Below are 12,417 nucleotides of genomic sequence, written 5' to 3' on the forward strand. Positions count from 1 at the left end.
TTTTGACTTCTAGCATGTTTTTTTGATTATTATTGTTTCCATCTCTCTGCTGACATTACCTATCTAGTCTTGCACGTTGTCTAATCTTTCCGCTAAAGCCAGTCTATCCAGGAGTTTCTGCTTTGGGTGAGCAGCTCTCAGGTGCTGTGTCTCCCTGGATGTGCCTGTCTCTTCAGAGCAGGGTGCCAGTTTGTCTGGGAGCCTCAGTTCTCTGATGGGCCCATGAAAGGCTGCTGGTTTGCCACGCGCCCTGCTATTCTTTGCTGTAAGCATGGAAGTGGTGACTGCCAAGCACGTCACATGACACCAGTTGAAGTTGTGGAACTTCAGAGCCAGGCTCCTAAAGCGTGACTTCCAATCCACCTTCTGTACAGGTTTCCTTAAAAAAATGGGGTGCGCGACCGGCACGGTGGCTCACTCCTGTAATTCCAGCACTTTGGGAGCCCTAGGTGAGAGGATGATTTGAAATCAGGAGTTCAAAGACCAACCTGGCCAACATAGTGAGACCCTGTCTCTATTAAATAAATAAATGAAATAAAAATAAATAGGCTGAGTGAGACACAGGGGCTCCAGTCTTCCTCTGATGTCCCAGCTCTCAGAACAAGGTTGCTTTGCTTGCTTTTCCTTTTATAAGCACCATGTGTTAGGCAACTGCTTAGGTGGTTCCCTGAGGTATTCATGCTCCTACGTGACACCCTCCTCTGCATGGGGCCAACCCAGTGACTGTTTCTCATGAGCTGAGCCTGGAAAGCATGAGGCACAGCTCTGATCTTGTCAGTCTCTCATTGGCTCCTGCAACAAATGACCACAAGCTAAGTGGCTTTTACAACAGCGGAAGTTTATTCCTTCACAGCTCTGGAAGCCAGAAGTCCAAAATCACTTTTAATGGGCTGAAATCAAGGCATTGGCAGGTCCAGGCTCCCTCGCATGGCTCCTGGAGAGAATCTGTTCCTTGTTTCTGGCGCCTCTGGTGGCTCCGGCGTTACTTGGCTTGTGATTGCATCACGTCCACTTTCAGGGCCCCATCTTCATCTCTGCTCCATCTTCCCATGGCCCTCTCTTCTGTGTGGCACCACATTTCCTTCTGCCTCCCTCTTACAAAGATGCACGTGGCCAGGCATGCTGGCTCATGCCTGTCATCCCAGCACTTTGAGAGGCCAAGGCAGGAGGGTCGCTTGAGGCCAGGAGTTCAAGACCAGCCTGGCCAACACAGAGACCCTGTCTCTGTTGTATTTATTTAATTATTTTTGAGATAGGGTCTCATTTTGTCACCTAGGTTAGAGTGCAGTGGTGCGATCCTGGCTCACTGCAGCCTCAACCTCCTGGGCTCAAGCAATCCTTCCACCTCAGGAGTAGCTGGGACTACAGGTGCACACCACCATGCCCAGATAATTTTTCTATCTTTTGTAGAGATGAGGTCTTGCCATGTTGCTCAGGCTGGTATCGAACTCCTGGGTTCAAGAGATTTACCCAACTCAGGCTCCCAAAGTGCTGGGATTACAGGTGTGAGCCACAGTGTTTAGGACCCACTCGGATAATCCAGGACAATCTCTCTATCTCAAGATCTTTAATGACATCCAAAAAAAAAAAAATACTGTTTTCCCATACAAGGTAATATTTACAGGTTGCCTGGATTAGGACTTCATGGCTTTATAAGGGCCATTTTCCAGCTGTGCATGGCTTGGTGGGCTTCTCTTGTTTGTAGGAAGCTATGTGACAAGCGCAGTACCTGCAATGAGCTGTGATTGGCTGATGTAGACTGGGGTGGACTCCAGACAGGTGGTGCTCGAAAAGGTACAAACTCACTCTGCGGTCATCAACTCACCTTTCAGGGTGCCTCTGAGGGGTGAGGCCTGTGGAGTGAGGTCCAAGCATGCCAGATTTTGTCCACTGAGCCAGGCTCCTGGAGGCCCTGACAGATGCAGCTCCAGGCCCCAGGCTGCACAATTTGCCCCATGCTTCCACAGCCTCTGGATTTAGGATAACCGAGGCCAGCGTCTGGGACCCCAGTGCTCCAGTGAGGGTCAAGGAAGCCCGGAGCTTACTCCAACCTCCAGGGCAGAGAGGACGGAAGATCCCAAAGGCCCCAAGGCTCGGGGAAGGGCGCGGCTGAGCTGAAGCAGCTGCTTTTCTCTCCCAGGCTTCTTGCTGTGCCTTTTACTACCCTCTACCTTCCTGGTGCTGGGGCTCCGAAGGGCTGGCTCTAAAGAAGTCCCAACGCCAGCCTGGGGGCGCAAGGAGGGAGCAGCCTGTTTCGATTGTCGATTGTCGGAGACTTGCTCCTAGTTAGGTGGTAACTGTCCTTATGATCCCCCACAAAACCAGCCAGGCAGGGGGCAGAGAGCCAGGCTCGTGGAGAAGAGGCCGCTGCTGGAGGGGAAGCAACCCTGAGCGTGGACCCCTCAACCTTGTCCCTTACCCGTGCACCCCTCGCCTCACACCCTCGCGGCCCTCATCCACGCGTCCCTCACCCTACACCCACCCACCCGTCACTCGTTCGCCCCTCACCCCTCACCCGCGCGCCCCTCACCCCTCACCTGCGCACCCCTCACCCCTCACCCCCCACCCCTCACCCCCCACCCCTCACCCGCGCGCCCCTCACCCCTCACCCCTCACCCGCGCACCCCTCACCCGTGCGCCCCTCACCCCTCACCCGCGCCCCCCAACCCCTCACCCGCGCGCCCTCACCCCTCACCCGCGCGCCCTCACCCCTCACCCCTCACCCGCGCACCCCTCACCCGCGCGCCCCTCACCCCTCACCCTCGCACCCCTCACCCCCCACCCCTCACCCGCGCGCCCTCACCCCTCACCCCTCACCCGCGCACCCCTCACCCGTGCGCCCCTCACCCCCCACCCCTCACCCGCGCGCCCTCACCCCTGACCCGTGCCCCCTCACCCCTGACCCGCGCCCCTTCACCCCTCACCCGCGCCCCCTCATCCCTCACCCGCGCGCCCTCACCCCTCACCCGCGCACCCCTCACCCCTCACCTGCGCACCCCCCACCCCTCACCCGCGCGCCCTCACCCCTCACCCCCCACCCCTCACCCGCGCGCCCCTCACCCCTCACCCCTCACCCGCGCACCCCTCACCCGTGCGCCCCTCACCCCTCACCCGCGCCCCCCAACCCCTCACCCGCGCGCCCTCACCCCTCACCCGCGCGCCCTCACCCCTCACCCCTCACCCGCGCACTCCTCACCCGCGCGCCCCTCACCCCTCACCCTCGCACCCCTCACCCCCCACCCCTCACCCGCGCGCCCTCACCCCTCACCCGCGCGCCCTCACCCCTCACCCCTCACCCGCGCACCCCTCACCCGTGCGCCCCTCACCCCCCACCCCTCACCCGCGCGCCCTCACCCCTGACCCGTGCCCCCTCACCCCTGACCCGCGCCCCTTCACCCCTCACCCGCGCCCCCTCATCCCTCACCCGCGCGCCCTCACCCCTCACCCGCGCGCCCCTCGCCCTTCAGTCCTCACCCGCGCGGGCCAAGAGGGTCCCGGGCGAGGGCAGCTCCCTGCGGGTGGGTGCGGGGCTCCGAGTGGGCTCGGCCTGCGAGGCCGGCAGCAGGGCCCAGGCTCCACACACGCCTGGCCTCGGAGTCTGTCTTGAGGCTCAGGAGCTGCCTTTTCTGCAAATAGGCGCCCAACGGTTCAGCCCTGAGAACTGCACGGGGATGGGGGGAGGTCGCCCCGCGTGTCTTCAGCGACAGCGACCATGGCCACAACCACGATGATGACAACGGCCACGGTGACGGCCGCGCGTCCAGCCGGCCCCCCGGTGACTGCCCCGAAGCATCTGCTCGCGGGGCGCTTGCATTGGAGCGGAGATCCGCGCGGGGCGCTCCGTTTCCCGAGACCCTGGCCGCCCCCGGGCGCTGCAAACTCCCGCCGGGTGCCCGGGTCTCCTGGGTCAGGACGGAGCTGGACGAGACTCTTTCCCGGGCGCCCGCGTTCAGGACACGCACGATGGGAACGTCCGGACCCTGCCGCCCCCGCCCTCCGGGACCACGCCCTCCGCTAGGATGGCCGCGCGCGGGGACGGCTGGAGACTGGTTCACGCTGGAGACGGGTTCATGTGGGCGCCAGGCCTGAGGGACCGGCCCCGCCCGGCTGGTATTTCCCGACCGCGCGGGAGAAGCCACGGTCCCCCGCCGCCCCGACAGCCCCGGCTCCCGGCCCCGCCTCGGCCAACCCTACCCCGCGCGCTCTAGGACCCGGCGGCGCCGCCCAACAGCTCCGGCGTGGGCGGGGCCCGGCATTGTGACGCCGCGGGGCGGGGTTTCCCGGCGCCGGAGCGGACGGACGCTGAGACGCGCGCGGTTAAGCGGCGCGGGGACGCGGGGCGCAGGGCGCTGGGCTAGGGGCGCAGGTAAGGAACGCGGGGGCGGCGCGGGGTCCTGGCGGGGCGGCCTAGGGCGGCCGAGGACGCGGGGCCAGGGCAGTTGGCCGCTGCCCCCAGTCCCTCGGCTTGGTCCTGTGGGTCACCGGCCCGGCACCCCCTCCCACGAGCCGTGCGCCCCATCCTGGGCCTGCGCCCCCTCCCACGAGCCGTGCGCCCCATCCTGGGCCTGCGCCCCCTCCCCCGACCCCATCCCGGGACACGCGTGGCCTCCCGCCGGCTAAACGCACCCGGGCGGTGACACCAGGGGCTGCGCCCGTCCTCGACCCCGACCCTGGGAACCCTCCCCAGCCCCCGCCGGGTGCGTGTCGGGACCCCCAGACACCCTCGCGCCCCGGTCGCCCACGCTCTGCCTCGGGTCCTGCGGCCGGCGCGGGTCGGGTCGGGTCGGGTCCTTGCGCGCCGGCCCACACTCCCTGGCGGGACTCCAGCCGCTCCCCGCTCCCCGCTCCCCGCAGGCTCCGAGGCCGCAGGAGCGCGCGGAGCGGCGATGAGCAGGCGGCCGGTGGCCCGCGGGGCGCGGAGCTGGTGACAGCCTCGGCCAGGCGGGCGCTGCGATGGAGGCCGAGGGCCTGGACTGGCTTCTGGTGCCACTGCACCAGTTGGTGTCCTGGGGCGCGGCCGCGGCCATGGTCTTCGGAGGGGTGGTGCCCTACGTCCCGCAGTACCGGGACATCCGCAGGACGCAGAACGCCGACGGGTTCTCCACCTACGTGTGCCTGGTGCTGCTGGTGGCCAACATTTTGCGGATACTCTTCTGGTAAGTTGGGGGTTTGCTTTCCTGGGCTGCGCTCGGAGAAGAGGGTTTCTCCTTTGGAGTTTCTGGTTGAGTCCGGGGGAGCAGCAGGGTCCACACCTCCTGGCTGGGCCAGCGTCCTGCTCTGCCGTCGATGGGGTACGTGGCTGCAGGCGAGTCACTTCTTAGGGTGAGATTATTTTTTCCAGAAAAACGGTGGGATTGGAGAATAGAATCTCAGAGAAAATCTCCAGATCTGCCTTCTCGCATAATGCCCCGCACGGGTGCTTAGCAGGGACCTCTCTGCTGGGCAATGGCCTACGCCTGCCTGTAGAGAGGAGCCGTTCCTGCCCACCTTTCTCATGTTGTGTCGTTTTTATTGTTTTGAGAAAGGGTCTTGCTCTGTGGTCCAGGCTGAAGTGCATGATGTGATGACAGCTTACTGCAGCCTCCACGTTCCTGGGCTTGGGTGATCCTCCCACCTCAGCCTCCCAAGTAGCTGGGACCACAGGTGTACCACCACACCTAGCTAATTGTTTTTTTGTATTTTTTGTAGAGACGGGGGGTTTCACTATGTTGCCCAGCTGGTCTCGAACTCCTGGCCTCAAGCATTCCTCCCCACTGGGCCTCTGAAAGTGCTGGGATTACAGGCTGAGCCACGGCGCCTGGCCTGCCTTATTTAAATAGGAAGTCACGCTCTCCGGAGACTGTCTTGTTCCTCTCAGGCCAACTTCCTCTTTGTATTTGCGTTAGGCTGAGGAAATTTAAATTAATTTTAACAGTTGTTGAAGCCAGACATAATTGGGAGAATGAGTTTTTGGAGAAAATGAAGAGGTCTCACAGCTGCATTCTAAGGCCAAAAACGTCTGGAATTTTTCTTTCTGCCGGGTGATCCCAGCCTCTCTGTCCATGCAGATTGGAAGGTGTCTGCGGCTCTTCCCATGAAGAGGGCCTGGTGGAGGGGTGGAGAGAAGGAGTCTAGGCAGCTGGTGTCAAGAACTCTGCTTCTGACTCTGGTCACTGAGTAATCACGTACCTGCTTCTTTGCCTGTTAGTTGTTTTTTTTTTTTTTTTTTTTGAGACAGAGTCTCACACTCTGTTGTCAGGCTGGAGTGCAGTGGTACAGTCTTGGCTCACTGCAACCTCTGCCTCCTGGGTTCAAGTGATTCTCCTGCCTCAGCCTCCTGAGTAGCTGGGACTACAGGCTCCCGCTGCTGTACCCAGGTAATTTTTGTATTTTTAGTAGATACGATGGTCACCATGTTGACCAGGATGGTCTCGATCTCTTGACCTCGTGATCCACCCACCTCGACCTCCCAAAGTGTTGGGATTACAAGCGTGAGCCACCACGCCTGGCCCGCCTGTTTTTAAGTCAACCTTGTTGAGGTGTGATTTGCATTCCATGAAATGCACCCCTTTCGTGTCCATTTGATGAGTTCTGATGCTGGGGTGTCCCCTGTGTTCATGAACTGGGGTGCTCCCTGCTCCACAGTCTTCATCCCAGCCCTGGCCGTGGGCAGCCGTTGGTCCACGTGTCCCTGGGTGTTAGTTTTGCCTTTGCCGGGGATTTTTAGGTGAGCGAGTGGGTTGGCTGCCTCTTCCCCAGAGTTGTCTCTGAGGCAGGGAGGTTTGTCCCCTGCAGCGATCTCGGAGGGGGATTTTGGGTCTGAGTCGTGTCTCAAGGTTTGTCTCTGGGCCGGGCTGCATCTGAGGGAGGGTCAGGGGGCTCATTTTGGAGACTGCTTCATTCTTTCCCATCGCCTGCTGTGGAGACAGTGGCTGGCGGTGCTGCAGTGGCCTCAGTGAACATAAGGTTGACTGGGAAGTAGGTTTCTAATTGTCTAATGCTGTTGAATATTTTGAGTGCACGTTGTGGGAGTTGGGGAGATGCTGGTTGGCAGGCCACCTGCTACAGCCCCAGCTCACATGTGTATGTGGTGAAGGAGCATTTTTAGGGTTATAGAATAAATTTTAGGGTTATAGAATAAATTTAGGGTTATAGAATAACGTTTAGGGTTATAGAATAAATTTTCTCCAAAATAATGGAGGAAAATTGCCGGAGGGTGGATAACCATATGGGAAAAAAGTTCTACTTAGAGGATCCCCCACACCCCTGGTATGCTCATAGTCCCAAGTTGCTAAAAGAAAATAAATTAGGTTGGGCACGGTGGCCCACTCCTGTAATTCCAGCACTTTCGGAGGTCAGGGTGGGAGGATCACTTGAGGCCAGGAGTTCAAGACCAGCCAGCGCAACATAGCAAGACCCCATCTCTACAAAACATTTGCAACATTAGCTTAGGTGTGGTGGCATTACCTGTAGTCCTAGCTACTTGGGAGGCTGTGACAGGAGGATCACTTAAGCCCAGGAATTCGAGGCTGCCGTGAGCTGTACTCCAGTCTGACCAAAGAGAGAGACCCTGTCTCAAAAAAAAGAAAGAAAAGAATCTAATGTCCATCTCAGTATCTGGTTTGGAGAAGTCAGAGATTAACCCAGTTTCCTGGTGCCATCTTGTCGCTGCCTCATGACCTAACTGGCACTTGACGTAGAGGTTTGAAGCTGGGGTGGGAGTTCTTGCTTACAGGCCTTCGAGAGACACTTGAGCTCTTGGTGGAGCACAGGGCAGCCTTCCAGGGAATTCTGAACTTTGTCCATGGGTCTCTTCATAGAATCAATATCCTGGGCTGTCGTGGTCATGCATGGCTTGTGTGACCACCGAGTGCACACACAGGGCCCCAGCGTGTTCCAGAAGACGGTGGGGCTGTCGTGGTCATGCATGGCTTGTGTGACCACCGAGTGCACACACAGGGCCCCAGCGTGTTCCAGAAGACGGTGGGGCTGTCCTGGTCATGCATGGCTTGTGTGACCACCGAGTGCACACACAGGGCCCCAGCGTGTTCCAGAAGACGGTGGGATGAAAGCGGGGAGAGCAGAGGGTGCTGGTCCCTGCTGGGCGTCCCTCCAGCCTGAGAATGTGCCTTCTCTGCACTCCACACAGGCACATCCTCTGTGCCCACCCGGTCCCCAGGTCCTGCTGTGCAGAGGGGGATAATGACCCCTTCTGTTTCTCTCTTGGGAGCCTCTTGTGACCCCCACTCCTGGCTTCCCCTCTCCAGGCTTTGTAGGTTCACAGCCTCTTTGATTTCATGGTTTGTAGGGCAGAGGGTTTGTGCTTTAGCGGAAGTGACACGCGGGATGCATCACACACAACCCCAGCTCCACACATGCGCACGCACACTCAGTGTTTGGGATGGGAGTAGTGGGGGCGGGAAAGCAGAGGTGGGGCTGGGCCATGCTCCGGTGAGAGGGGGACGGGGTGGGGGTTGGGGAGAGCAGAGGTGGGGCTGGGCTGGGCTCCGGTGAGAGGGGGACGGGGTAGGGGGTGGAGAGAGCAGAGGTGGGGCTGGGCCGGGCTCTGGTGAGAAGGGGCCTGGGGGAGAACAGAGGTGGGGCTAGGGCAGGCTCTGATGAGAAGGGTCTGGGGGTCCAGTGAGAAGGGGCCAGGCTCTGGTGAGAAGGGGCCGGGGTCCTGTGAGAAGAGGCTGGGGTCCTCCAGCACAGGGGTGGAGTTAGAATCTTCACGCTTCCAAAGGTGCTGGGGCATGGTCCTCAGAGCTCCAGTGCCTCTGGGCAGCCCCCCATTGGGGATTTGGGGTACATGGCATATGGGGCTCTGCAGTCCTGCAGGGGCTGCTTTAACAGTACAAACGCAGGGATTCTGAAACATAGGTCACTTATGTTTTTGTTTGTTATAGTCGTTACTACCATTTTGTGAAACCAGCACTCAGCAGATGACACTCTGCGTAATGCCAGTGTGCAGGGTTTGACAGGTTGGTGCCAGCAGCCAGGAGAAGGGCTAAATGATGCCTCATAGCTGGTGTTTGCTGGCTGTGAGTACATGGAGGAAAAGCGGAGAGGCCAGGCGGGGATCAGGCCACACTGGGCTGCAGGGCCCTGGGAGCCTCAGCTCCATCCACAGTAGGACCCAGGCTGGAGCACTCTGAGATGGAGGAATGAAAACATTGTATCAGAGAGGTCATAACATTTTGTTACTGAGGGTGATAGCTTTAGTGGTGCCTAAGAGAAGACACAAAGCTACAAAGCTGCTCTTTTGCTGGATTTTTTTTTTTTTTTTTTTTTTTTTTTTAAGACCAGAGTCTCGCCCTGTTGCCCAGGCTGGAGTGCAGTGGCACAATCTCGGCTCACTGCAACCTCTGCCTCTGGCACGATCTTGGCTCACTGCAAACGCTGCCTCCTGGGTTCAAGCAGTTCCCTGCCTCAGCCTCCCGAGTAGCTGGGATTACAGGTACCGGCTGCCACGCCTGGCTAATTTTTGTATTTTTAGTAGAGACGGGGTTTCACCATATTGACCAGGCTGGTCTTGAACTCCTGACCTCATGATCCACCTGCCTCAGCCTCCCAAAGTGCTGGGATTACAGGTGTGAGCCACCGTGCCTGGCCCTGCTTGAGTTTTTCTGTGAGATTTTGGAACATAGAGAAGTTTTTCTGTGGGCTTGGTCAGTTATGGTGCACCCTCTATACTGTCTCTTCCTGTGGGTGGGCACCTGGGCATGGTCACCTGCAGAGCCCACCTTAGACGAGGTATCTTGGTGCCTCCCGAGGAGCAGGCTCCTGCACCACACAGGTGGGCTGCCTGGCACCTGCCGTGAGAAGAGGCGCGGGAGTTATGCCCTCGGGCAGGAGAGGAAAAGTGCTCTCCTGAGTTCGTGGCCAGCATGGACTGTTATCACTAAGGGAAGAAAAAGTTAAGTTGAGAAGTAAATGTGGCATCTATTTTAATTAGCTTTTAAAATTACTAATGCTGCTGGATTTTGTTTCGTTTTGTTTTTGTTCCTTCTGTGGAACACTGTGCTTTTTGAAATTTTGTGTTTTTCTTTGTCTTCACCTTATTAGTTCACTGTTCACCTCCGGGTACCCTCTCACTTGGTTTTAAAAGTCCTTATTCTTTACTCTGCATATCGAGTTCCTCTAGATTTGATTTTTGATGTGTGGATTATGGGGAAGCTCAAACCTTGATTCGCTCGCCTCCTCCTTTGTCTGTCTGTTCATTCATTGCGTCTGTTGAACATTTAAAAAACGCAGGTGGCCTTTCATGCAGAGTGGCCAAAATGGCTCACGTGCAGCCTCATTGCTGGAGGTGAACGTGGTGTGCAGCAGCCTCCATGTGTCCCAGGGCACTGGCCTATTTTAGATGCCTGCCCAGTGTCACCTCCTCAGCCTCAGGTCGCTGTGGGTGAGTTGACCGGCACCCAGGCCGCTTGGTAGCCAGTGCAGAACGGCCCTGGAAGTGACTGTGAGCTTGGCTGTATCCTCCAGCCTTGGGGGTTGCGATCTGTGCTGTATAATATACCGTAACAGTGCAGAGGCCAAGGCCTGGAGGGGGCCGGCGTGGGGGCTGGAGCCAGCCTGTGGGCAGAGTGCCCATGCGCCCTGCACTCCTGCTCATACGGCGTCCCTGCTCCCCCGACCTGTGCCTCAGGCCCAGAAAACCCCCTTTCAAGCTGCCTGTTTCCCGCTGGCCATGCTCTGTCCCCGGCCCACCCCCTCCCTTCCTCCCTTTGCCTCCTTGTCTCGCCTTGTGCGTCTCTTGGAGGCTTCCTAGGGAAGCATCCAGTGAGGCAGGGGGACCGTGGTGGCCCCCGCTGACCTGGAGGTACAGCTTGTCTGCCTGCCCGCCTGGCCCCCTGTCCACCCTGGGCCTGGGCTGCTGTGTTCTCTACCCTTCCCTCTGCTCCCCGAGTCTCTGTGACCTCAGGCAGCCTCTCCCTCTGCTGAGGAGCTCCCAGGAGACAGGGAAGGGCCTTGGTCTCTGGAGCCAGCACAGAGGGAAGCAGCATGGCCACCCTCTGAGGACTGCATCCTGGCTCCCTGTCCTCCCAGGAGAACGTCTGTGGCTTTTTCCAGGTTGCTGTGGGAGCCTCACCTGCAAGTGGCACCTTCTCACCTGCTGGGCTGGTTCACCTGCTAAGGGGGCTGCGGGGTTCCCCCTACTCCTGTTGTGTGTTAATAAGGGGGTGCTAAAGGGGCTCTGGGGTTCCCCCTTCTGCTTTGTGTTGGTAAGGGGATGTTAAGAGGGCTGCCCAGCTGCGTGAGAGCTAGAGAGAGGTGGGGGCTGTGGTGGTTGTTGCTGAGTCTTCCAGTTTTTCAGAAGTTGGGAAATTAGGCTGTTATGTAGGATCTCCTGACTTTGACATGGTGGCGGCCAATTCAAGTATTAAAATTCCCTTCAGTCCAAACTGCAGGCTGATTGAGATTCCCGCCCTGGGACAGTCAGGGAGGGTCAGGGCTGGGTCTTTCCATGAGTACGTGCCACACACAGCCCAGCCTTGGAGATGGTGGCTCTGCAGGCCCGTGTCCCAGCTCTGTGGTGACTCTGGGAGATGGGGAGACCGTAGGGCCTGCCAGTCATTGGCCTGTGGTTCTGCCCTGCAGAGGCTCATGGCTGAGCTGATGAGATGCTCAACCCTGGTCAAAAGTCAGCAAGGTGGCCTGGGAGCTTGCAGCTAGGGGAGCACGGGGCCAGGGAGGCCTGGGGGCGGGGGCGGTACAGACCCTTGGCTGCCTTCTTCTCTCCTGTGGGAGTGTGTGTGCATGTGGAAATTCCGTGTCTGGCCCAGCTGCTGCTCTGCACACTGACCCAGCCTTCCACAGGCAGGAAGCAGGGCTGCTGTGAGCTAGAAACTGGGCTTCTTGCCTGGTGGCAGCCCGGAGGCTGTAGGGAGGGCCTGGGGCACCTGAGCTGAGCTGTGGGAGGGGGACTCAGGACCACCAGACCCGGGTACCAGTGCCTGGGCCACTGGTTCTGGGGAGGGCCAGATGTGCTGAGGGGTCCCGAGTCAGGCTGTGTGTGGGTCTTATGGCCCCTCACTGGAGCCCCACCCCACCTGGAGTCTGGGAGATGGGCAGCAGTTGCCTGGTCACTCTGGTGTTCACCAACCAGGCTCCTTCCCCGGGATGCCGCTTGGGGCCTGGGAGAGGTAGAGTGGATGGGCCTTCCTCCTGACCCGGGTCTGTCCCGCTGCAGGTTCGGGACTGGGAGAGGCAGCATGGATGGGTCTGCCTCCTGACACAGGGTCTTTCCTGCTGCAGGTTCGGGACCAGGAGAGGCAGCGTGGGTGGGCCTCCCTCCTGACCCAGGTGTCTCCCGCTGCAGGTTCGGGACAGGGAGAGGTGGCGTGGGTGGGCCTGACACAGGGTCTCTCCTGCTGCAGGTTCAGGACTGGGAGGGGCAGCGTGGGTGGGCCTCCCTCCTGACATGGGTCTCCC

The 12,417-nt window shown here is 59.3% G+C and overlaps 1 protein-coding gene and 1 long non-coding RNA gene across 6 annotated transcripts in view; one reads left to right on the top strand and one right to left on the bottom strand.

Annotated features, from left to right (window-relative positions):
- Positions 1-817: 817 nt before the first annotated feature.
- LOC144336415 (uncharacterized) lies at positions 818-4,276 on the bottom strand. The gene is made up of 2 exons (XR_013408192.1): positions 3,475-4,276; positions 818-2,370 (listed from the first exon to the last, which is right to left on the bottom strand). It is a non-coding gene; the product is annotated as an uncharacterized LOC144336415 (long non-coding RNA).
- A 16-nt stretch (positions 4,277-4,292) lies between these two features.
- Positions 4,293-12,417, top strand: part of SLC66A2 (solute carrier family 66 member 2) — a 57,437-nt gene continuing 49,312 nt past the window's right edge. For 3 of the 5 annotated variants that reach the window (XM_077974576.1, XM_028837701.2, XM_015122222.3), the window contains exons 1-2: positions 4,305-4,366; positions 4,855-5,156. In XM_077974576.1, coding sequence (XP_077830702.1) covers positions 4,954-5,156 — 203 coding nt within the window. In that variant the 5' untranslated portion in view covers positions 4,305-4,366; positions 4,855-4,953. 5 annotated transcript variants of the gene reach the window in all.

The sequence above is a fragment of the Macaca mulatta genome, chromosome 18, assembly GCF_049350105.2.
Source record: "Macaca mulatta isolate MMU2019108-1 chromosome 18, T2T-MMU8v2.0, whole genome shotgun sequence".
NCBI classification, from domain to species: Eukaryota; Metazoa; Chordata; class Mammalia; order Primates; family Cercopithecidae; genus Macaca; species Macaca mulatta.